Source organism: Cloeon dipterum, chromosome 4, assembly GCF_949628265.1.
Source record: "Cloeon dipterum chromosome 4, ieCloDipt1.1, whole genome shotgun sequence".
NCBI classification, from domain to species: domain Eukaryota; kingdom Metazoa; phylum Arthropoda; class Insecta; order Ephemeroptera; family Baetidae; genus Cloeon; species Cloeon dipterum.
The window spans coordinates 6,599,721-6,624,322 of NC_088789.1; the positions used below are offsets into that span (position 1 = coordinate 6,599,721).

The 24,602-nt window shown below is 45.6% G+C and overlaps 3 protein-coding genes across 7 annotated transcripts in view; 2 read left to right on the forward strand and 1 right to left on the reverse strand.

Moving 5' to 3' along the window:
* Positions 1–606: 606 nt before the first annotated feature.
* E(bx) (nucleosome-remodeling factor subunit NURF301 E(bx)) lies at positions 607–16,206 on the forward strand. 2 transcript variants are annotated; one of them, XM_065489723.1, is made up of 22 exons: positions 607–1,627; positions 1,703–2,235; positions 2,676–2,958; positions 3,020–3,228; positions 3,282–3,412; positions 3,466–3,628; positions 3,779–4,333; positions 4,470–4,763; positions 4,857–5,504; positions 5,567–5,766; positions 6,012–7,082; positions 8,653–8,815; positions 8,875–9,010; positions 9,081–9,349; positions 9,715–10,307; positions 10,479–10,766; positions 10,955–11,819; positions 12,722–13,061; positions 13,881–14,567; positions 14,918–15,113; positions 15,179–15,263; positions 15,563–16,206. In XM_065489723.1, exons 1-22 carry the CDS (start codon positions 1,155–1,157, stop codon positions 15,769–15,771), a joined length of 8,391 nt encoding a protein of 2,796 aa, XP_065345795.1. In that variant the 5' UTR covers positions 607–1,154; the 3' UTR covers positions 15,772–16,206. The 2 variants fall into 2 exon arrangements, with proteins under 2 accessions (XP_065345795.1, XP_065345796.1); XM_065489724.1 differs by having other exon boundaries at positions 9,114–9,349.
* A 260-nt stretch (positions 16,207–16,466) lies between these two features.
* On the forward strand, positions 16,467–24,580 carry Gabat (4-aminobutyrate aminotransferase). Of its 2 annotated transcripts, XM_065489729.1 has the most exons (8): positions 16,467–16,667; positions 16,757–16,875; positions 17,573–17,743; positions 18,358–18,743; positions 19,022–19,378; positions 19,947–20,215; positions 20,474–20,608; positions 24,439–24,580. In XM_065489729.1, the coding sequence occupies exons 1-7, from the start codon at positions 16,598–16,600 to the stop codon at positions 20,593–20,595; spliced, it is 1,494 nt and encodes a 497-aa protein (XP_065345801.1). In that variant the 5' UTR covers positions 16,467–16,597; the 3' UTR covers positions 20,596–20,608; positions 24,439–24,580. The 2 variants fall into 2 exon arrangements, with proteins under 2 accessions (XP_065345801.1, XP_065345802.1); XM_065489730.1 differs by lacking the exon at positions 24,439–24,580 and having other exon boundaries at positions 16,506–16,667; positions 20,474–21,068.
* LOC135943270 (vascular endothelial growth factor receptor 1-like) overlaps positions 20,838–24,602 on the reverse strand; it is a 45,336-nt gene continuing 41,571 nt past the window's right edge. For 2 of the 3 annotated variants that reach the window (XM_065489728.1, XM_065489726.1), the window contains exons 14-20: positions 24,395–24,545; positions 23,995–24,216; positions 23,540–23,729; positions 22,944–23,301; positions 22,764–22,893; positions 22,513–22,700; positions 20,838–21,805 (exon numbers count right to left, since the gene is read on the reverse strand). In XM_065489728.1, the coding sequence (XP_065345800.1) occupies positions 21,368–21,805; positions 22,513–22,700; positions 22,764–22,893; positions 22,944–23,301; positions 23,540–23,729; positions 23,995–24,216; positions 24,395–24,545 (1,677 nt within the window). In that variant the 3' untranslated portion in view covers positions 20,838–21,367. The remainder of the gene's footprint in view (positions 21,806–22,512; positions 22,701–22,763; positions 22,894–22,943; positions 23,302–23,539; positions 23,730–23,994; positions 24,217–24,394; positions 24,546–24,602) is intronic. The other variant, XM_065489727.1, reaches the window with a different exon arrangement.

Consider the following 24,602-nt stretch of genomic DNA (forward strand, 5'->3'; position numbering starts at 1 on the left):
TTTTTGCTCTTTATCCCTGTCCGAGGACCGGGAAGGGCGCGCACTGCACTAGCACGAATGCTGTAACCCGGGTCCCAATAACGCCGCGAATGGATAACATGGGTGCACCAGGCCGCACATAGGGACCCAGACCACTGAAGGGCCACTTGCCTCTATATATACCTGACATGTTAATTAACATTTTTTATCGTGTTTATGAAGTGATGATCTAACTCATTGTCAGAATTATTTTGAAATTATTCATGGGGAGACAGTGCAATTAATTTTTATTGAATTAAATACAACAATTTCAAAAATTATTATTTATGCGAAGTGAAAAAATGGAAAAAAGGTAGATGCTAAACATCAAAGTCAGAGGGATTCGAACTTATTCCATTCACACAGCCATTTATCACAATTTCAATCCATTCCCGATTTCCGCTCAATATTAAAGAATCAAGTTTAGTGTACAATACTACAATGCTAAGGTGTAAAAATTTACATTGAAGCTATAATTGCAAGTGGTTTGAATTTGGTTCGCGGCGTTCGCGCCATTTCCGCTTTTTAGTACGTTTACGAAATAGTGAAGCACTCTGATGATTGGCCAACGTAACGCTAGCAGAGCCACCTGTGGCAGATGGAAAAGCAGCGTTAGTTGCAACGTCTGATTCGGTTGGCTTATGATTATTGACTTCTATGTGATTTATCGAAACCTCTTAATCATCATCATAGTGGAATTCTGCGTTTGGGATAACAATTTCGTCAGAAACATTCATCGGAGTCAGCCAAAATGTGAGCAGAGTGCCCGAATGCCGCCTTCTTCTTCCTCGAATGATCAAATTGGAGCGATAATTACGTAATGGCGGCGACGCCAGCAGCCAATCAGAACGCAGCTTACACACAGAACAAATCGGCTTGCTTTTGCTATTCGCGTCGGGCCAAAGACGAATTTTAACGCAATTGGAACGGACTTCTGCGAGAAAATAGGCCTTAAGTGAGTGAATAACGAGTAGAGCAACTCGCCGAGCGATCTGCCGGTAGTTCGCGGTGAGGGAGTTGGTGCGGGTGCGACCTCGTGTCCTAGGTCGATTCGCACTAGCGACAGTGTTAGTGACCATTTTGGCAAATTACGGTGGTATGTTTTGGAGAGGCACGTGAAAAGGTAAACAAACGAGATGTCATCACGGGGTGGCAAAAAGCGCGGCCGGCCGCCGAAAGCCGCGTCACTCGAGCGCCCCAAGAACAACAACAGTAAGGTGGTCAAAAAACCCAAATACCTGCTGGGCAACGAAACCCCAAGCAGCTCGCGGGCCTCATCGCCGGCCTCCTCCCTGGGCCGGCGATCGTCCAAGCGGACCTCGGTTGCCGCCTCCCGACCTTCGACGACGCCGCAAAGCAGCAGCAGTTCTCAGAAGAAGAGCGGTGGCGGCGCCGCCAGCCAACGAGGCAAAAGTCGCTACGGGTACCAAGAGTTCCATTACGGCTCCGACTTTGAAGACGATGACTCAGCGAGCAACAAGAGCGACCTGGAGGACGACCTGGACTCTCCGGAGAGCGAGGAGGAATCTTTCCCAGACTACGAGTCCGTGCAGGACGAGAGCGACGAGGATTTCTCGGTCAGCAGCGAACGGTCGAAGGCGCCTCAAAGGTAAGACTTTTGCATTTTGGCGCCAAAGTGACTCAGCTGACTCGTGTATTAAAAATAATAATATTGTCTGTTTAGGCCTAGTCCTGTACCGCTGTGGTTACAGGATAACAAAGACATTCCGCCGCTGGAGCTTCCCGCCTCCTCGGATGACCTGATGGTGCCTCGGGAATTTGTGATGAAGGCCCTCTCTGTGTATGAGGTGGTGCGACACTTTGGCTCCCTGGTGCGTCTATCCCCTTTTCGGTTTGAGGACCTGTGCGCGTGTCTCGTGTCTGAGGAGCAAAGCCCTTTGTTAGGCGAGATCCACATGGCCCTGCTTCGGGCTCTTCTGCGCGAGGAGGACGCCCAGCAGACACACTTCGGGCCTCTTGACCACAGGGACAGTGTCAACATCTTGCTTTACCTGATTGACTCGCTCACATGGCCTGAGGCCGTCAAGTCGTATGTCGAGAGCGACAAGGAGTTCGTTACCTACGGCAGGGTGCAGCAAATAGTCAGTCATGAGGATTACCCTTTTGTCGACATAGGGGATAGACTTGAGGTGCTGCAGTTCCTCACTGATCAATTCCTCACCATCAATCCGGTGCGCGAGGATCTGCTAAGTGAAGGTAAGAAATTGGTAAATAGATGTAGTGAAGAATAAACAACAATATATAGATGCAGTTGCTGGAAACGAACATTCTATTAATAATTTAAGTTAATGCAAACTTTTTTCATTTTTGAAAGTAAATCTTTCATCCAAAGTTTGTTGTAATCATCCCGCTATTTAAAAAGAATACCAAATTTGATTTCATCTTTATTGATTCGCCAACAAATATGTAGACATTAGCCTTAGCAATTATTATTATTAAAATATGAAATGGCTCACTGAAAATGCTTCATAATTTAAAGAAAGACTCAAATAAATATTTTTTGTTCTCTATTTACCAGCAAGAATATTAATATTGTATACATTGTATAGTTGAATGGCTGAAAATTAATCAGTTTTTTTCGTGAATTTTATTTATGAAGCCAATGTAGCTCACTTTTCCCACCAATAACTTTGCAGGGAACATTTCCTACGATGACCACTGCAGAATCTGCCACAGGGTGGGCAAGCTGTTGTGCTGCGAAACGTGCCCAGCTGTATTCCACTTGGAGTGCATTGAGCCAAGCCTACAGGAAGTGCCGAGCAGTGACTGGCAGTGTGCTTTGTGTAAAGCAAACCAGGTGACTGGAGTGACCGACTGCTCTTCGGCGCTTGAGAAGTCAAATATTTTGTACAGACAAGAGCACTTGGGTTACGACCGACATGGTCGCAAGTACTGGTTCCTTGCGAGACGAATTTTTGTGTAAGTTTCATTTCCCTCCCTTATCATCAGCCAAGAATGCTGATCTAAAATAACATTTCAGTGAAAATGAGGAGGGAGAAATTTGGTATTATTCCACTAAGGTTCAATTAGAAGCTCTGTTGAAAGAGCTAGATGAGGATGAAATGGAATCAATGCTGTGCAGAGAGATCAGTGACTGTCATGACGAGATCATTCGTCAAATGGAAATCACAGAAAAGGTCACAATTTCACAAAAAGGAAGCAAAAAGAGCTACTTGGACAGCGAGAACGGTTCGTCAATAAGCTCATTTTTCGCCAAATGCACTAATCTTATTTGTTTACAGCTGCAATTTTGAAAGCTCAGAAGGAAAAAGAGGAGAAGGAAGCGAAAGAACTGGAGGCGGCCAAGGCCAGAGAGGAGGGCATGGACGTCGAAGAAACACCAGAACCGGTTGTTCAAGAAGAAGTTGTTACTGTGAGTTGAGGTTGGTAAGCAAGGCGACCTTTATTAATATTTGTACATTGCAGGAGGACATAGAGACTGTGACAACTACTGAGACGACCTCAACAACTACAACCACCACAACTACGACCACAACCGCGGTGAGCAAGGAGAAAGATGCAGGCAAGGATGAAGCTGCAGAACACAAGTCTGAAGAGGAAGAGGAGAATGAAACTGAAGTTAAAGATGGTAAATCTTAGAGTTTTTAAGTAACTACTTGTTAAATTGGCTTTTATTTCGAATTTCTATTATCTTTTGTATGTAAGTCCATCACAACGTGATACCACATTCGTCCTACTAAATTGATTTTCTTCTATTTCCGTTTGTGTCGTGTTCCAGGCAAGCATGTGATCGTGACAAGATCCAAAACAGGCAGTCTAACACCGCGAACGTTCAACATGGAAGACCTGAGACGCAGAGCAGCGGCGTCTGAAAGCAGCAGCGACGGGCTGCGCATGACGAGACTGAAGGCGCACCAGATGGCGTCTGGCACGTACCTGTTCAAGCTGGGTATGGAGGGCGGCTTCAAGAACTACGTCAACCACTATGCGGCGATCCCAGGTGCGCTGACAAAAGCGCAGCGCAATGAGGAACGGGACAAAAAGCGGCATCTGTCACACAAGTTTTCGCTTACACAGGCGTCTGAGTTCAAGTGGGGCGGCTCTGTGAACGGCACTAGGGCCGTGCTGATCAACACTTTGCGCCAGACAGTGCTGCAGCTTGAGACCAATATGCAGACGGCCTTCATGCACACCAATTGGCCAATGCTGAAAAAGACGTGGACTGCCTCAGTCACCGCCAGTGTCAACCCAAAGGATCTCGCTAAGGCTCTCATCATCCTGCAAGCTTGTATGAAGCCTGTTGTCTTTGCTTCTGCATGGCACGAGTCGCTAGGTAACTAATTATTTTTTTGATTTAACTCCTTAGTGCAAATTACAATTTAGGCAATTTATAATCCCATTCCATTATCTTATGTTAAAATCAAGTTTTAAGTTCACACAATCACAACACGCGTTTACAATGTCCCTAGGTCACACACGGCTTCAGAGATTGACTCTGAATGAGCGGGAGGAGCGAAAGAAGTTTGAAAAGCGAGAAAAAAAGGAGAAAGATGAAGAGGAGGAAAGAAACAGGCTCAACTTCAGCCTGGTCAAGTACACGTTAGGTCTCAAGCACCAGGTGTACAAGCAGAGGGGCGAAGAATACCGCGTGCATGGCCAGTGGGGCTGGTTGTGGCTGAATCAGGCCAGGAAGTTCAGGGCCGAGAGCTGCGCCAACCTTGGTCTCAAAGCAACTCCCTCAAAAATGATGGTTCAAGTCAAAGGTATGTGCTTTTCCTTCAATTTAACTTTTCAGACCTAGGCACATTAAGATCTCAATATTTCTAATAACGTTAATCAACTTTTTGTGTTAACAGAGGATCGGGTGACAAAGATTATTGCTGTTGACTTCAGCGTGTACAACAAGCTGATCGATCGTACAGACCTGCTTACCGTTCCAGAGAGCCAGATTCCAAAACCTGATGGTTACGTACACACTGTAAGGCACAAGGAGAAATCCTCTGAACCAAAAGTGAAGCCGCCAGTAAAGGAGGAAGAAGAGATTAACGTGACAGACACTACTGAGAAGACAGTGGAGAAGCAGTCTGATGAGCAGGTGCAAGCAAAGGAGGAAGTCAAGGAGGAAGTCGAAATCAAAGAGGAAAAGATGGACGTTGACGAGAGTTCAGAGACAAACACACCAACACTGAATGAGCCTGACAAGTCTTCAGGTGGGGTCGAGAAAATGGAAGTTGACGTGAAGGAGGAGAAATCAGATGAAGTCACAGATGGCGAGGCAAAGGCAGTGGATGTTGAAATGAAAGGTATAGATAGGGAGGTGAAACCAAGAGATGGTGAGGTGAAAGCATCTGATGGCGAGGTGAAGGCAGTGGAAGCCGAGGTTAAGACAGAGAATGAGGTCAAGGATGACATCAAAACTGAGAAAGAAACAAAAGAGGAAACCACGTCTGAAGCCAAAGTGGAACCAAAGCCTGCTGAGACTAAGGCTGACACCCCTAAAGAAGGTGGGTTTTGCTTGCCTTTTACCTTTTATATTTTCTCTAAATTAAACATTTGGTCCTTTCAGGTGGAAGCAGCACTGGTCACCGATTGATAGTCTTCAGACCTGTGTGTGAATTTGATGAAATTGACGTGAGCAAAGCCCTCACAATGCCTGGAAGATTGGCATATCCAAAAGTGGCCAAACCAAGCAAACTTGATGAATTTCTTCACCGAAGGTTGCAGCTACAGGCTGTGGAAGAAAGAACTTTGGCCCTCAGAGCTGATGTAAGTTGCTTTAAATAATTTTTTTAATATGTATTTTAATACAGTTAGAATATAGAATTCACAATATGGGTGTCAAACCTGTTAAACTTCTTGGACGTTTTAATTACAAAGTTCAAAATTTTTAAATGAAAACATTAAAATACTTTTTTGAGTAAAGAAGAGATTTAAGCTTACTGATCTCGCTATAATAATTATTGAAACCTCTCTGAGCAAAATTCTTCATGGAAATTGTGTTTCTGTTTCAGAGCAAATCTGCTCAGAAAACAGCAAATGGCGGCGCTGATCAGACCAATGCCGGTGCGGTCGCGTCTTCAAATTCGACAACGCAGGTGGTGCAACCGCCAAAGCACACTCAAGCTGAGCTTGAGCAGATGTCAAAGGAGGTTGCACATCACCTGGAGCTGTACTCAGCCGCGCACAAGCTCAGCAAGGACCACCCATGCTACAATACAGTTTGCAAACCCAACTCAAGCACTGCCAACTGCTTCTCGCCAATGTGCTTGCAGCGGTACCGACTGCGTAAGGAACTCCTGGTGACTCTGTGCAAGGCAAAGAGCATGGGCATCGACATTAACAGCAAGATTGGCGCACAAGCGTCCGTGCATCAGAAAACGGCGGCAGTTAAGAAGCCTGCAGACGCCACTGAAGGCAAGGTGGAGGAGAAGGTCAAACAAGAGGCGGATGTCAAGCAGGAGGAAGAGGAAACGGTGGTGGAGAAGAAAGTGCAAGTGACAGTGACAACTACCACAACCACGCCCACCGTGACTGAATCTACGACCACCAAGGCGAATTCAAGCGACAGTGGCGTTCTAAAGGCAGCGCTCAGCAAGAGTCGCCAGCACATGTCGCGGCCGCAGCCCGAGCCAGTGGACAAGCTCAGGGTCTACTCGGCGCCCAATCCCTCAGGAAAGCTGTACCTTAAGAAGCTTGTTCGCGCCACAACGACTTCAACCCCCACAACCAACAGCACCTCTGTCTCGACCCTGAGTACTGTGCTGAGCGGCGGTGGCGGCAGGCGGAAGAAGCTGCAGGTCAAGTACCCGCTGACCTCTAAGTTCTGCAGTCATAGTAAGAAGAGCACCATCCTGGCGCTGTCGCACCATGAGCTCCGTAAGATGGCTCGCAAATGCGGCTACACTTACGTGCATGGATTCAGCCACACAGCTAAGGCCAATCAATCTGTCTGGCCATACCCCTGCCCCAGACCCCTATTCAAGACTTGCTGGATGTACCGCATGACGCTCGCCACTTCGCTCGCCACCGTCGCCACGCAGCTGAGGATCCTTTGGCACTGCCTTCGCTGGGATGATATGCAGGTTTGTTTCTCTTTTATATTCTGTTTGGATTCACTCTCATCACTTTTGTTTACGTTATCTATATCAAAGCTCGTTTTAATAGAGTTAAAAGTAGTTGGGATTATAGATGTTACCTCTAATTCTGCAGGCCACTTACCTTAATTAAAAATTGGGATGCTGCAGTTTTAATTGTGAAATAGGTTTTAATCCTCTAATTTAGGAAAATGAAGGAAATTGTAGGAGTATGTGTCAGTGGAATGAAACAATACACCAGTAAATCACCTACTTACAAAGTCAACAAGGAGTCCTGAAATCTGGTGTTCAAACTTCATGTCGCAATTTAGAGTTTTTCAATTATATTTTTTATTGCTCTGCACAATTGTTAGGAATGAAATTGAGTTTATCTTTATTGTCAGAAGTCAGAATATACAGTGCATTATTACATCAGTAAGTTGGAAAAGTAATTAGAATAACTGATTAAAGTAAATTGGAAAGAGTAATTTGGAATCAAATGTTCAGGAAGGCGTTGAGATTCTGGAACTTAGGAAACGTTTCTAGTACCAAGTAGTGGGGAGAATCACCACAGTAGTCCCTCCTTCGAGGCAGGATGTGCAGAAGTCAGGGTCGATAAAAGTTGATGATGATTTCGAGCCTCGTCCGACAGGTCGAATTTGGTTGTCATGCGCTGAATAGTTGTATACTTGAAGCGCAGTCGTTACGGTTGTCAGGTCGCTCGGAGAACATTCTTGCCAAACAGGTCGTAATACGTGAGACGTTCTTGAGAAAAGGGCTAGCTCCCAATCAGGGCGAGTTGGTGATGATATATTGCAGACAAGAGGGGGCTTAGGTAGAGCAGTTGAGTCCCTCAGGTCGAGGGGACAGAGCTTACTTTCAGCTACAGACGTCTGAGGAGTAGAAGATGAGTGACCGCTGACCGATGGTAGCTAAGAGTACAGGTTAATGAGTTGATGCGTATGAGTGAAGTGTCCGAAAATGTCCGAGTGAGTCCGGATTTGGAGGTGAGATATCTGAAGGCTGTAGATGGACGAGAAAGTGGTTTGGAATGATTCATCTGGGTGAAGCGCCTTTCAAGCAATCAGACTGTCCAGGTTGTCTAGTCTCAGTGTCCCGAGACATAGAAGGTCAGCAGGTGTCTGAGCGTCAGTAGAAGTAGTAACGAGAGTGGTGTGTGGACAGCTTGGGATCGGAACGGCGGTATCAAATCACCGGTCATTCTGGAGCGACAACTAGAGTTACTTGCAAATAATAGAGTGCATTATGAGTCTTTAACCTCATTCAAAATAATGCACCATGGCTTGTGTGCAGCGTGCACGGCTGGTCTGGAAACTCTCATCTCCCCCACACATATCGTTGGATTGAATTAAATTATCCCCATCAGTTTAGTTACCAAGTCTTCCAATTCAAAGCTTCATTATGCATTTCCTCAAACGCTGACATAGCAGCTATCAAAAGGTAGCTTGTTTATTTTATTCACCCATCTTTAAAATAGGCATTCCTCTAGATAAAATTTTAATTCAGCTCACACGACTTTAAAAGCAACGAAAATTTCCACTGCCCATTTTGATTGCAGACAAAACCACCAAACAGCGACGGGAAGAACCAGGTGACGACAGACACTGAAATAACTTCGACCGAGTTGCTGAAGCACAGGCACATTGGCCAGTTTTTGGAGAAGACTCAATACTTGCGAAGGAAAGTGGTAATTCCCATAGATCTGCCGAAAGCGGCTAGAGGTGAGCCCCTCATCTATCCAAATATATAATGGTTTCTTAATTTTCAATTGGCATTGCAGAAGTGACGTCAATGCGAGTTGGCCTTCGAAAACGGAAACGCGAGGAGGCACCGCAGAACACAGAGCCTAAGGTAATCGAGGACTGGATCGACGAGGACAAGTTGGAGCTGTGGGAGATCAAGCAGTACAGTGACAGGTGCCTTTCTAGTTTATCTTGTGTGTCGTGTCAGTGTGACGCATGCTTTTTCTCTTTTTTTCCTCGCCAGGCTCGCAAGGGCTAATAACCTGGTTGTTACTAGGAGTCGAACTGGCTCCTCAGCCCCTACCAAGACTACAGGTGCAACAGAGCAGCCCTCCACCCCGAATTCTGTGGTGGCTAAGCAAGAGGTGGCCAAGGTGCAGTCCGCTGAGGAAATCAAGCAGCAGCTTGAGCAGAATCTCAAACTGCAGAGAGCCGCTTTGCAGCAGAAGCGAGCCCTTGACGGCGTTTCGCCAAAACCGAACATTCTCAAAATGGTCACCTCCCCAAGTCAGGGTAAGTTGTTGTGACCTAATTCGTTTCTTTTATGATCCTTTCTTCCAGTTTGAAATTGTATCGCAACTCATACTGCATATTTCTAAACTTAAGAATAATTATTACTTTCAAAGGCTAAAAATATTAAGATTAATCTTGTGTTGTTTACGATTTTAATGCTTTTTGTTTTCAAATAACCCTGCTCTATCTTAATTTTTTGCTACAAAATTGTTCTTAAAGATGAAAGATTTCTCTGCTGTCTGATTTTACGTCAAATCACTGAGTCTTATTTACAAGATTTAAATTTTTCAGAATTTGCGCCGTTAAATTGCTAAAAATTCATGTAATTTGAAACAATGCCTTAAATTTTTAATTTTTGTGTGTAGCGGGCGCTGCGACAAACGCGGCTGCAACAAAGCAGACGACGACAACGACGACACCTGGGCAGAAGGCTGCTTTCACTCGCGTGTTCTTGTCAAAGGATGGTTCAACTCGGGTGATAGGTTCGCAAGCCAACATATTGCCAAAGGCGGTTGCGGCGGTTGGCGGTGCTGCGAGCGGACAGCAGCAGCAGTCGCTGATTCGACTGACGTCTGGCACGGCGACACCGCAGACACCACCAACGCAACAGAAGGTGCAGATCATTCCGGGCCCAGACGGCAAATACCAAGTGCGTGGCCTGCTGCCCGGCCAGCAGCTGGTGCAGCTGCCTGGAGGCAAGATACAGGTCATGTACACGCAGCCTGCCAGCCAGGCAATCTCCCCCGCCACACCCACCATTCTTAAGACAGTGACGGTGTCCGCGCCGACACCCTCCTCGCCGCTCACAACCAAGACGGCTCTGGCCGCTGGCGGTAAAATAGCCAGTCCCACAACGACACTTGCATTGGTGCAGCAGTCGCCGCAGACTACCATGGCTGTCGCCCAGGCCACGCAAGCCTCAACAGTCGTTGTCTCCACGCCAGGACCCACTGTCAAGGTAATTTTCTTATTTGGGCAATTGCAGGTTTCCTGTTAAGATAATATTATCAGAACAATTAAGTTGTGCATATTTGATAACTATATTTTGTGTAAAGCACAATTTACATATATTTTATATTATATTGTATACGTTTTCATTTCTTACGCTTTGTGTCTAAAATGTTTTCAGGTTGTGACTGCTCCTACAAACATGGTCAAGACGAACCTTCTCGCTCAACAGCTGATGGCCTCTCCCACAGGCGGTTCAAACACGCCGCGCCAAGTAGTCATCAGACAAGCCACTCCCGGCTCTACCCCTAGTGTACAAAAAATTGTGTCCGCCACAGGTGGGCAAGTGATAATGGGCAACGCCCAGGTGTTCACGTCCATCGGACAGCAATTGGTTGTGCAAGGAGCTGCGGGCACCACTACTGGCCAGCAAATCATGATAGGCGGGCGCTTCCTCAATGGACAGCAGGTAATTTCCTGCTTCTCTAATTCTTTGTCTAAGCTCTCTCAAGGACCATTAAGCGAAACCTTCTTAGTTTTAAAAGTAGCCTAAGATTGCTTAACCAGTAATATTAAATTCATTGTTCTTGAAGCTTTGATATAATTCTTCAAGTTATGAACTGAAAGAGCCTTGCTTTATGTAATCATTTGTTTCAGGTTCTCATTCGTGGGCCGAATAACACCCTGATGACCCTGGCTGGCAGCCCTGCTCAAAGCAACATGATAGTCAAAACTGTGAGTGCGCCTGCCGCTGGCCAGAAGGTGGTGCAGAAGCCCATCGTTGTACAAAAGCCTACTGTGCCCGTTGTGCAGGCGGCAACTGTGGTGGCGGCCTCACCTGCTACCACTGTCGTCGCAGCTTCAACAGAGCAGGCGGCTAGTCAGACGACGCCCCCCGCCGCCAAGGTGGTAGCCAGGGTGACCCCTCCAGCTGCGGCCACGGCGACAGCAGCCACACCCCAGTCACCAGCCGCCGGCACCGCTGGCCAACTGCCCCGGCTGACAAACACGCCGACTGCGCAGGTGATACAGACACCCAACGGCCCCAGTATAATCCTACAGGGCCTCAAGGGCAACTTCACTGAGCAGCAGTTGAATGCCCTCAAAGAGCAGGTCAAACAGCATATGCTCAAGCAGCAGGCCAACAAGCAAGGTACCAACACCATGGTCGTCACCATGCCCATGGCTACCACGACGCAGCCAGCGGTTGCAGCCCAGCCAACGGCTGCCACCCAAGCAGCTTCCACACCCCCTGTCACCCCTCAAACGATAGTCAAGACGGTTGTGGCCCCCGTGCAGGCCACTGCCGCCGCGGCCGCCACTGAGCAACCCAAGGTGCTGGTGCAGGCGGCCCAACCAGAGACCAAGGCTGCCCCCAAGCAAGAGCAGCCAGCCCTGCAGCAGGTGGCCCGCCAGGTGCTGGTCAACGGCCAGTCCACGCAGCCTGATGAGCCCGCTAACACCTCCACAAGCAAGAATGACAAGGGCGAGTTTGTCATAACCCCTGATTACATTCAGCAGAGTGAGTTTGCATTTTTCTTTTCATTGTTACGGAAACTGTTGGAAACAGGGTTCCAAGAACCCAGGTTTTTATCAATAAACCTGGTGGGCTGGGTTAAACTGGTTAAAATCTGTTTTAACCAGTTTGGCCCAAGACCCAAGACGGCTTTGTTTTGGTTTCGTCACTTTAACCATACAATTTCACTGTCAATTTTTTTCATCATATTTTTTGAAATATTTGTGGTTTTATGCTCTGTGAAATGTAAAACCCAAAAAAACCCGGGTTTTACTATTGGTTTAACCCAGTTTTAATCGGGCCGGTTTAAAACGGGTCTATAAAACTCGAAACCCTGGTTGGAAATCAAATAGCATAATATTTTAATTTGGGGTTGTCATTGGAACGTGAAAATTGTCGTTTTGGAATGAACCTAGTTCCAATTTATTTCACTTTTAATTATTTGATGTGCAATCGTACTTTGAAACGTCATTTGATAATGCAATATTCATAAAGAAGTTTGGCGTAAACCCTTGAATATATGGTAGCCGGGCAACCACTCACTGCCTATGATTTAGGAGGCAGAATACATCAATCTGAAATATACGCAAATTTTCACAATTTGCACAATATTCAATCCCTGACGTTTGCATTAGGAAAGTTATCATTCTTGCCTGATGTTAGCGTTGAAAAATACTTATAAATTTTTTAACAGCTAACGATGACAATGATGTTAAAACCTCTTTATATCAGTATGTGTACAGGTTGAAACGTGCAGCACTTGCTTTATGAAATGCAACCCTGTCAAATTCCTCAAATCAAACTGGAATTTTCCGATCGCACAACAGTCAATAATTTCTGCCATTTGTTCACCATGGATGACATAAACTGTATTGTATTATGGATGTTTGTGCTTGTGGTAATTGCAGCGATCAAGTCAGCCCTGAAGCAGGACAACCTTCCGCCTGAGATCGAGGAAAAGCTGCTGCAGATGCAGCGCTACCAGGAGCGGCAAATGAAGGGACCCGCGGCCGCGGTGCACACGGCCGCGCCAGCCCCCGCCACCCCCACTAGCAGGCCTAGCCACTCACGCAAGAGGAATGCGAGCAGCACACCGGCGGCAGCGGCCGTTGCCCCAGAGGCCGAAGCACCCAAGGACCCTAATTGGGAGCCGGCCCGCAAGAGGAGTGGCAACCGCCACACTGCTACTGGCGCGACCGCCACGGCGGCTACCGCCTCAGCCACTGAGCACCAACCAAAGGAGGCAAAGTACGTACCATGTGTGCCTGCTGAGAACAATGAGCTTTGATTCTGTTTGCATATTTTTCGATTTTCCCCACACTTGTTTGCTTGTTTTTCTTTACAACTGCTTGTACTCTTGTTGGGTTTCTTAATAAAGGTTGGCCTTTGAGTTACAAGTTTAAATAATTTGCTAGTTTTGATTAAATCTTATTTGGTGCTGGAGTCTTGTTATTAACCACCTGGTTTGAGGTTACATTCACGCCGAAATTAAGTAATCGCGCTGGTGCTTGAAATCCACTTTTACCTGTCTTTTAACGCATGTTTCCTGGGAAAATAGGCTGTGGTTTCGTAATTCAAAGACATAAACTCCATATATACATTAAAGCGTTGACAAGGAACAGGGAAACCACGTTTTATGAGTGTTTTATTAGTAGATTTATCAACTTGAACAATTTTTCAATGTAAAAAATGAAAAGCACAATTATCTTTCCAGCTTTTTCTTTTTTATCTTAAAGTTTGAAACTCTTGGCACACGTCAAATTAAATGAACGTGTGTTTGAAAATATTATCCCAAGATATGGTGAAACTAACATGGTTTACCCAACTCATTAAGCTTTTAAGACACAAAAATCTAAATTCCATCCTCTTATTTATCCTTTTATGGATATTTTCATTGCTTAAAACTGATTGTTGCCTCTGTCAAATCTTGTGATTACCGCGGGTTTTCATCGTTTTGCTCATTGCAATCTCTTTTCTCTTTCAAGATTATTCTAAAGCTCATGCATACTAATTGTGTAGATTTTGGATTGTAACAAATTGTGATCGTGCGTGTGCTGTGTTGCAAAGGGAGGAAAAGGCTACGTCTTCTGGTGCGGCGGCGCCTACGGCCGCAGCTGCGGCGTCAACGGCAACCGCGAGCGGCGGAGGACGGTCGCGAAAGAGCTGGAAGGAGCAGCAGGAGGAAAAGAAGGCGGCGGCAGCAGCACTGCAGTTGAACAACCTGCTGTTCCGATCAACAGAGTCGCTGCGCAAGGAGGCGACTAAGAAGCGCGCCATGCTGGAGAAGGAGCTGCTGTCCGAAATACAGCGTGAAGTGGCCGTCGAGTTGGCCGCCCGCACGCTTGCCGAGCGCAATAAGCAGGATGAGGTGCGCACCACTAAGCGCAAGGCCCAGTCCCAGCAGCCGCAGCCGGCCAAACCCTCCACGACGTCCCCGGCGGCGGCCACGGTATGCAAGACGCAGCCCAAGAAGCGCCAGAAACGGTCCAACTCGCCAGGGGGCGGCATCAGTACTGGGGGCGGCAGCCGCGGCATAAAAAAAGAGAAGTTGCTGTGCTCGTGCCGCACACCATACGATGACACCAAGTTTTATGTCGGCTGCGACATGTGCAACAACTGGTACCATGGTGACTGCGTCGGCATCACTGAGCAGCAGAGCAAGAGCCTCTCTGAATTCGTCTGCAACGAGTGCAAGCACGCCAAGGACACCAAAGTTCTTTACTGCCTCTGCAAGAAGCCCTACGACGACTCCAAGTGAGTTGCTGTTATACTTATTCGCTGCTACAATACCCCCAAATTTTCACAATGGAGAGTTCCTTTCCTGTGAAATCAACATAATATCAACTAAACCTTTTTACCCTTAAAATATTCACTTTTTTGCTCACAACGAATTCAAATTGCCTCCTAAAATTCCCAACGTCACAGCCAATTAAGAAATCTAATGGAGCTTGAAAATAGGGCAGATGTCCTTATTTTTTTCTAATCTGCCGTAGTCCATCAGGATATTTACAAAAGATCTGATCTTGTTTCGCAGTCAGAAATAACCATTTTAAATCTATTAGTGATTTTAGCTCAAATTTAATCAAGCTTCACGAATATTTCAGATTTTACATCTGCTGTGACAGTTGCCAAAACTGGTTCCACGGACGTTGCGTTGGGATTTTGCAAGTGGAAGCAGACGGTATTGACGAGTACGTTTGCCCGAATTGCGAGGGTAGCTCGGAGATCAATAACGCTAATATGAGGACCCTATCTTCCAAAGACAATGAACTTTTAAAGAAGATGATAAAACAAATACAGGTAGGCAGCACAAGACTTTTGTCGAGGGAAGCTAAATGAACTAATGGACATTTTGTAACGTGCAGGCACACAAGGCTGCGTGGCCTTTCATGGAGCCTGTGGACCCGACAGAGGCGCCCAACTACTACAGAGTCATTGAAGAGCCAATGGGTGAGAATAAATATCATTTACGTCTCTGCACGGACACTGATTCTGATGGGGGGAGGGGTGTAGTCGTTTTTGGGACTTTTTTGGTTTTAAAGCCAGATGGAGTATGCTAGGCGTGTTGATATTGTGTTTGCGATATTTATTGCATCTAAATGTCTTACATAAATAGGGAAATAGGACCACATTCCGTTAAAAATGCTTATGATTATTTCTAGCATGAATATAGACTTCCTGTTTGCACAATCTAATATTATTTTAAATTAAAACAAAAATGCTAAAGAGAGTGGAATTTGTCTTTTCAGACCTTCAAACTATAGAACTGAAAGCCCACGAACAGAGATACAAGAAGCTCTGCAACTTTATTGGAGATATGACCAAGATTTTCGACAACTGCCGCTTCTACAATCCCAAAGAGTCGCCCTTCTACCGGTGCGCCGAAAGCCTCGAAACCTTCTTTGCCCAGAAGCTGAAGATGCTGCGGGCCAAGATGCTGGAGACAACGACCAACTGAGAATCTCTGTCGCTCTCTCACCAGTGAAGCGGTTCAGTACAAAGACGTGTTAGTTGAAAAAAGTGCAAAGACCACGTTAGTGGAGAGCAACCAACAAACAAGAAGTGAAGATAAAGCACCTCTTCTCCCTCCTACTGCTTAGTCCTTTCTTTCATTTTTACTTTGATGACATTACACGCGCTAAATACACAAATAAAAACACATGCCAGCAGCACATCTCGTCTCATGTTTTTCCTCTCCCTCTCACACACACACACACACACACTTATACACACACAAAGACTGGCATTTCTGTACATTTTGGGATGTTTTGTTTTATTTATTTGAGCCAAATCTTCTCTCATCTGTTCGATTGTTGACTTTATGTGCTGCTGCTGCTGCCACAGAGAATTATAAAATGAAATATTTGAAATAAAAATCATAAAATTAATAAAAGCCATCGCATTCTAATTTTTCAATCTTGGCCAATAGAAAAGGTCACTAAACCTAACGAGAAACAGAGGACCGGCGTTTCGTCAGCCCTTATTAGCTCGATTAGCAACCAATTGTCGGTGGGTCACACGCATCCTTCAGTCAGTCAGAGCCGCGGGGGGCGTGGCCCGCGTCTGCGCCAAGGACAAGGTCACACGGTCTCGATCGGCGCTAATATACTATAAAGGCACAGGCAGCTACCAGCTAGGCCAGCCAGCCGACGCTCGCTCCCTCGTCCGCCCGCACCCGCAGCAGCAGCTTCACTCTTCATTCAATTCAGTTGGAGATAAGCTGCAGCGCGGTTCGTATTGGTGCAGCACTCGATCCGTATATCAATATCCTCTTCGGCTCGAACATGGCCAGTCTGTGCAGCCGGCCGTGCAAACTGACGTCGCTGCTCGCAAGGGTTGGTGGCGCACAGCAGGGTGAGTTTCTTGAAATCAGCGATCATTCCCCCCGCGCCGAGAAATGAAAATTGAGCCGTCCCTTGGTATACGCAAATTTGTTGTTACAGCTCGTGTCCTGCGGGCTGCGTCGTCGCTGGTCGCAGGTGAACCAAAGGCGCCGACCATCAAAACCAACATCCCTGGACCGCGCTCGAAGCAGCTGCTCCAAGAGCTTAATCAAATTCAAGTGAGGTTAATTTTTAATTGCTTCTCGTCGCGTAATTTTCTATTTTTATCATTAATGTCAACTTGCGACTCGGCTCCTTGGGCTAATAGGTAAAACTGACCATATATTTAATACGCGCCTATTGAGCTTCAGGAATTTTTCCATTTTTTTTATCACACGCTCCTTTTTGCTGTTGCCCGGGGGCAAAGGCATGCGGAGGGTCGAAAATTCTCGCCCGATACCCGGCCGTGTTGCCACGGGCCCTTGATACGGTGGAGGCTTGGGTTCATTGCGTCAATTCTCATTTTTAAATGGTCAGATGAGGGAAATTTGGTTGTCCTTTTACGTTTAAAGGCGCGTTGAAAATCGTAATCTTCGCGATAAAATTAAAAAATTTATAATGTCATGTGGAAATGTGCCTTTGGTCGAAAATTTGGCCTTCAATTAATTTTATCTCAATAACATGGTTTGAACCAAGCCGCGATGGCATCAATTTTTGTGACAAAACTGTCGTGCTCTTTCTCCATTATTTTCAAGGAATTTTGGTATTGTGGCATCAGTTTGATTTTATAGGAATCTGGGGATAGCAAAAGTTTTTCACGCCAATATAGATAGTTATGAGAAGAATTTAGAGCTCGCAACCAACGCAATGCATGCTTCCTTTGTTCTGTGCGAGGATGCGAGAAGTTTATGTCTCTTCTGCTGCTTTTGTTCTTAGCAAAGCGGATCGATTCAGCTTTTCGCCGACTACGACCGCTCGATTGGCAACTACTTGGCAGATGTCGACGGCAACGTTCTCCTCGACGTCTACACGCAGATTTCGTCGTTACCGTTGGGCTACAACCACCCGCACCTCTTGCAGATGCTCACTGACAATCCGCACAACGTGGTGAGAAATTTGTTTTTTTAGGGAGATTTTTAGGTTTAGTTTTGATGACTAAAAATTATTGCCACGTCGGCGCTCACTGCATAAAAATCAAGCAATTGTGATTAATAGCTGTTGCGTCGTTCTTGCAATGCTGTGTGCGTACGCCTGTGTTGTCAAAATAATTTTCAACAACTCTGCGAATCAAGTTCAATTCATTTTGTGACCCATGCACTCTGCATTGATGATAATATTCAAGTCATTGTATGAAAGGGATACGCTCCCCGGAGCTGGTCAGTATTTTAAATTGTGAGCTATTAATAAGTTTTCTGTGCGTTTTTTTTTTAATTTCTGCACGAAATACTCTCTGAAACATTAAATATTGCGTTGATTGGAACGTGTATTTTGGGTTGGGTATTTATTTGAGAATATTAAAAAAGTGCTTTCCTCCACACCCTCACAAATCCAACTCTATTACCATGGTAGACTTGCCATTTTAATTTGTTATTTGACTCGTGCTTCCTTGATTACCCACCCTTGATATATATTTTAGACACATTTACATGATTCAATCACATTTAAATAAGTAAATGTAATATATATTTAATGTAGATTAAATTGCAATTTTCGCTCAACAGAAAACGATGGTGAACCGGCCGGCCCTGGGCGTGTTCCCTGGCGCCGACTGGTGTGACAAGCTTAGGAAGGTGCTGTTGGGAGTGGCGCCAGCAGGGCTGGAACAGGTGACGACGATGGCGTGCGGCTCGTGCTCCAACGAGAACGCGTACAAAGCCATCTTCATGTGGTACCGTGGCAAGCAGCGCGGAGTCGACTTCAGCCCTGAAGAAATTTCCTCGTGCATGGTGAACCAGCCGCCTGGCAGCCCTGACCTCAGCATCCTCTCCTTCCATGGTGCCTTCCACGGCCGCACTCTCGGCGTTCTCTCCACCACCCATTCCAAGGCCATCCACAAGATCGATGTGCCCGCCTTTGACTGGCCCATCGCACCCTTCCCCAACTACAGGTGCGCATAAACCATCCACACGCTCTATAATTTAACGCACATTTGAATTGTTAATAATATTTCGTGATAAAATTTAAAAAAAAAATTTTTTCATTTCTAGAAATTAAAGATGGATAGCAATGTGAAAATTGAAGGGGGAAATTAAATCAATTAGTTAAAGATCTAAAAAAAGTTTTTCATATTTATCAAGATTTTTTGTATAATTTCCAGAGCTTTACAAAGTGCTAAAATTTTCCTGCTACTCTTCTAACAACTGCCGTGTTGCATTTATTTGGCAGGTACCCTCTGGAGGAGAACAAGCAGGAGAACGCGGCCGAGGACCGGCGGTGCCTGGCAGCAGTTCAGCAGCTGATTGAGGACGCTGCCAAAAAAGGCCGCCCGGTGGCCGGCATCGTGGTGGAGCCCATCCAGGCCGAGGGCGGCGATAACGAGGGTTCGCCGGAGTTCTTCCAGGGTCTGCAGAAGGTTGCCCGCTCGAACGGCGCCGCCCTGCTTATTGACGAGGTGCAGACCGGTGGCGGCGCCACAGGCAAGATGTGGTGCCACGAGCACTTCAACTTAGACGGACCCCCTGACGTGGTCACCTTCAGCAAGAAAATGCTCACCGGTGGATTCTACCACACCGCTGAACTCAAGTAAGTTCTTTAAGTTAAGATTTAAATGAAAGTGCAATTTTTTTATTAAATCAATATTCATCTTCAGCTCCAAACTGTTCTCAGTGAGTACATGACATTTTCGTTTGTCTGTACATTTTGAACTCGAGGCGAAAAATGATAAGATAAACGTGATATTTACGCAACTTGAAGCAGAAAAATTTAGAAACGTGTTATCGATCGTTTATACTTGGCTTGTTTGAGCTAATTTCTCCGCTGTATGAATTCATTGATTGTGAATGATAATACTGTAAAAAGACGTGCCAGTTTGGCTTTGAATGGATAAAATATTAATATTTACTCTATAGATAGTGCCGTTCCACTGATGGCATAATTGCAACTTATTATCATCTCAAAACGCGCGTTTGAGCGTGCTGTTGGTTGGCAAGGCAAATTACAATCTCTGTAATACTTGTTCATTTCCAAGGTTAACTGGTGACGAGATTGCGATTCAGCTTGAATGAAATGACCAGGCTCACTGGAAAGATTTGCAAAGAAAACCAGCTAATATTAGCAATAAATTAATTTGGACCAAAATCTAAATTTGCAGAGCCCCGCAGTCATATCGCATCTTCAACACATGGATGGGCGACCCTGGCAAGCTGCTGCTTCTGGAGGGCGTCATCGAAGTGATCAAGAAGGACGATCTGCTGAGCCAGGTGCGCCGTTCAGGAGACCGTCTGCTCTCAGGGCTCAAGCAGCTGCAAAGCGAGTTCCCGGCGATGCTCAGCAAGACACGGGGCCGCGGCACCTTCCTCGCCGTTACCTGCAGCAGCCCCAAACTCAGGGATAGCCTCGTCGCTCGCCTCAAAACCAAAGGTAAAAATGGGCTGGCTCTCTAAAATACCCCTAAAAGCACAATTTTATCCTATTAAGGCGTTGATATTAAAAAATTGGCATTTAAGAAGACTCATTTTCAAAGAAGAAACTGAACTATTTTATACTTCTTCTTGATGTCTTATCATAAATTTGAAGATAGCTTCTAGTTTCCATGGCCACAGACAAATAACCCAATCAAAAAAATTAATGATATTTTATTTTGTGAAAAAAAAAACTAAGAAATGTAATAAATTTCAGGCATTCAGAGTGGTGGATGTGGCGAAGACTCGATTCGGCTGAGACCAGCGCTGATCTTCCAGGAGCACCACGTCGACATTTTCCTTGACCGCTTCCGACAGGTGCTGGTCGAAAGCAAGTAAATTTGCCCAAGAGGTAAGGCTCGAGGCGAGCATCAACACAATTTATTTTGAATGCTGCGCAATGTATGAAATCGAATGTCTTCCACTACGTATGCTTTTGTTATTATTCTTTGTAAGTCAAAAGATGCATGGCTTCAAGTCGTTGTATCGTGCCAGAAAATATATATTAAATTTAATGATGCGTATATATAGTTAGGTAACCAACCGTGTCTTCCATGTGAAAATGCAGCGAAACGCACATATTATTGGTATATAAATATTTATCTTTTGTGTTTTAAAAAGTACTGCACAAAGTCTTGGAAATGAATACATTCCTCCTTCTCCTTGTCCACAAGCACCAAGAATCTCTATCTGTGATTGTTCCCGAAATTCCATAGCAAAATCTCTTTCTAAGGCCAAAAAGTATTCTGTTTAACAATCAGTCGTGTATTGTGTCATTTTATCGTGAAATAAATATCCACATTTAGTGTGCACATAGTTGCATTATTTTTTTTAAACAAAAAAAAATCAAAAATCTTATTTAAAGACTCCCATTTGATTCTGACCACTGGGAGCAGTGAAGGAACAATACTTTCAGCTGATTTTGATTGTTTCCGCCTTGTCCTCACACATTTGAGTTGCTGCTTTGTCACTTAATAAGGCACGCGTAGTTAAAAAATTCACTGTTCGGATTTTTCGGCAAACGCGCATTTGGTCTGACTAGCAAGTCGCGTAAAATTAAGATATGGTCGAAAATTTGATCGAGTCTGACGAGATTCACAAATCCAAGGCCTCAGACGGCGACGCTGACGTTTTGGTACTCAGGGTGGGCGCGTGCCTCTTCAGGCGAGCGGCTGAGCGAGTGGAAGCCGCTGGAGCGGGCCTCAGAGCGCGTTCTGTCGCGCAGGTCGAGGTACTGCGGGTTGTCCACGGCCGAGGGCAGCATCGGCTGCAGCTCCTCTGGGTTGCGCGCCAGGTTCGAGTAGGCCACTGCCGGTGATGGCGTCGTCAGGTTCATCCGCAGGTAGCCGCCATCGTCCGTGATCACGCCGCCGCCGATGCCATCGGTACGCGGCGGCGATGCGTTCATCGCCAGGTAGCTGTCGCCGTCGCCCTGCGGCACGTTCACGTACGCACTCTGCTCTTTGTGCGTCGGCGCGCGCATCACCTGCAGGTAGTCCTCCACCTCGATGGTCGGTTTCAAGTACTTCTGGCTCAGATTCATGTAGTGCTGCGTACAAAAATATGAAAAACATTTTTTAATTTGTTCGACTTCATTTAGCAGGATGCATTTAAAATCAAATTAAACAACCTTTAGGAGTTTTTCTGTTAACAAACGTGGAGTGCAAAAATTGCCAAGCAATTTTACATTTCTGTAGTCGCAAATTTATTACAATCAGCTATTTTTGCTCTATTCCCCTGAATTTGTTTTACTCTAAATGAGTGCGCATCAAAAATTTATACTTTTGAGCCACGTCTTTGACTGCCTAAATTCATCAGAATCCCAAACTGCTGTTCCATTGCCAGCAAATAATATTTTATATCCCTAAAAATACTTGAAATTGACGAGAAGATAAAAATTAATCCGATTATATCGAATGGTTTTAAAACAGATTTTAAACTTTTTGAAGCGGGGCGAGTGGCGGGGTTTCACAAGATTGCGTCACAATTTATATTTCAAATTAGTATGAAGTACACTCACTCAATCATTTCCAACTACTAAAGTGCTTTAAATTTTCCTACTTCAGCTAAACGGTGCAGCATTAAAATATGTTTTGCAGACAGAACTGCTGATGAGGCTGTCCATTACAAGAGCGCGGATGATTTTTCCCTTTTAAATTTCACTCTCAGCCGCCCATCGTTAAATTAATATTAATTTTTTAACCCCTCTATTTTTTGGCTAATTTTGAATGAATACGCAAATAAGACATATTGTACCATTCTATCATCGTCTCCAAGCATATTTTCCATGATATCAGCGAGCTGGCTGAACGACGGCCTCTGCGACGGCAAGAAGTTCCAGCAGTCTCGCATGACGCGGTACAATTTGGTAGTGGCGTAGCGCGGCTTCTCCATGCGGTAGCCCTCTTCCACCCTCTGGAATAACCTGTCATCGGCGTCGATTCCTGAAAATTCACACATTTTATAGTGACTCTTAATTGTCTATTAAATCCTAAGCGGGCGTTTACCAGGGTATGGGGTGTTGGCCAGTGTGAAGAACTCCCAGAGGACAATGCCGTAGGACCAGACGTCGGACTCTGTGGAGAAGACGCGATCTCTTATCGACTCGATGGCCATCCACTTGACGGGCAGCGGACCCTAAAACACGCACATGCATTATTTCTACATTTTTTAGCAGCAAAACTCACGTCTCCTTCTTTTCTGTAGTTGTTGTTTTTGTACATGCTGCGCGCGAGGCCAAAGTCGCAGATCTTGACCACTTTGTCTTCGGCCAGTAGCACGTTGCGCGCGGCCAGGTCGCCGTGGAGCACCTTCCTCGAGGCCAGGTACTCCATGCCCTTGGCCACCTGGTACGCCCACGACACCAGGTCCTTGGTACAGATCACCTGCCGGCTGGGCTCGCCGCGGTAGTGGCCGGCTCCTGCGCCGCCCCCACTGTCAGCGCACGTGCTCACCGTATTGGCCGTGTTCCACTGGTAGCCGCTCGGGTTGGTCGTCACCTGGCTACAGGTTGCGCCTTCAAACGAGTTGGTCGAGTAACGCACCCTGAGACCAGAATTTTTTTTTAGAACAAAAAGGCATTAACATGGGCAGGTTGGAAAAAGGTGGAACTGCTATTCGATGAGGGACTCCCCATTCTTCAGAAGGTGCAAAAATGGCATCACTTTCACGTACGTGTTTTTTTATAAAGTTAAATATAATATTCAGGGCAAAATGCGAAAAGATAAGATATTTTAGTAAATATTTCGGTTCAAGGTTCAGTATGAAGGTGGAATTAACTCACGAAGAAGGTCTATCCTCGTTGGCTTCTTTCGCTTTCCTCTCCTCAGCCGCACTTTGCTCGAGCAAGTCTCTTCCCACGCCCGCGTCAATCGCGTCGTCTACCACTTGATCGATGAAGCTCTTTCTGTGCCGCAACAAAAACTGCTGCAGATTGCCGAAGCAGCAGTACTCGACCACGACGAGAAGTTCCACTAAAGACATAAAATAAAAAAAGGTTGATTTTTTTCCAAGCTCTGCATAAAATATACCCAACGATTATTTCCTCTAAAAATCAAAATAAACTGAATCTAACATGATTACCATTTTATTAAATTCAATCTCAAATACGAGCAAATAGCGATAAGGCTTTTTTAACAGTTAACTCTGACTAATAATTATACCATCTTCAATCTTGAAAATTACTTCAGAGCTGAACACAAATGCATTGAAAAAATTAAACTGCAACCATAAACTCACTTCTCATGATGTTTTTGGTGCAAGCGCCGATCAAGTTGACGACGTTGAGGTGCTGGCCAAGGTGCACCATGATTTTGAGCTCGTCTGCAAGCGCTTTGATGTGAGCAGGGTCGGCGTGTCGCTTGACCATCTTAACGGCTACCGCGATTGGCTCGTCGCTAAAGCGGGTCTTTAAGTCTGCCTTCATCACCACTCCAAAAGCGCCAGCACCCAGTTGTTTGCCTGCAAAAACACCGCATTGCATTTTACAGATTTATGCAAAAATTGTCTGCCTAGAAATTTTACTACTAGAAAGTTTTTACTGACATTTATTAATTAAAAATGCTTATCACAACAAAACATCGCATTTTGTTTGCTTGGTAGAATCTTTAAAATAAAATAGGTTGCTGCACGCGAGTACCTAGCTTGATTTTTTCTCTGGCAATTTCCCATTTCCTGTCGTAGGGCAGCAATTCGGCCTGTTCGTCGACCCCCAGGTCAGGATTGATGCACTCGATGGCGCCGACTTCGAACTGGTGCAGGCCGGCCCTGGTCAGCTCGTTGCGCAGCTTCTGCAAATTTAAGTTTTAATATACGTCAAGAGGCCTAAACGAAAAGGTAGATTCGAC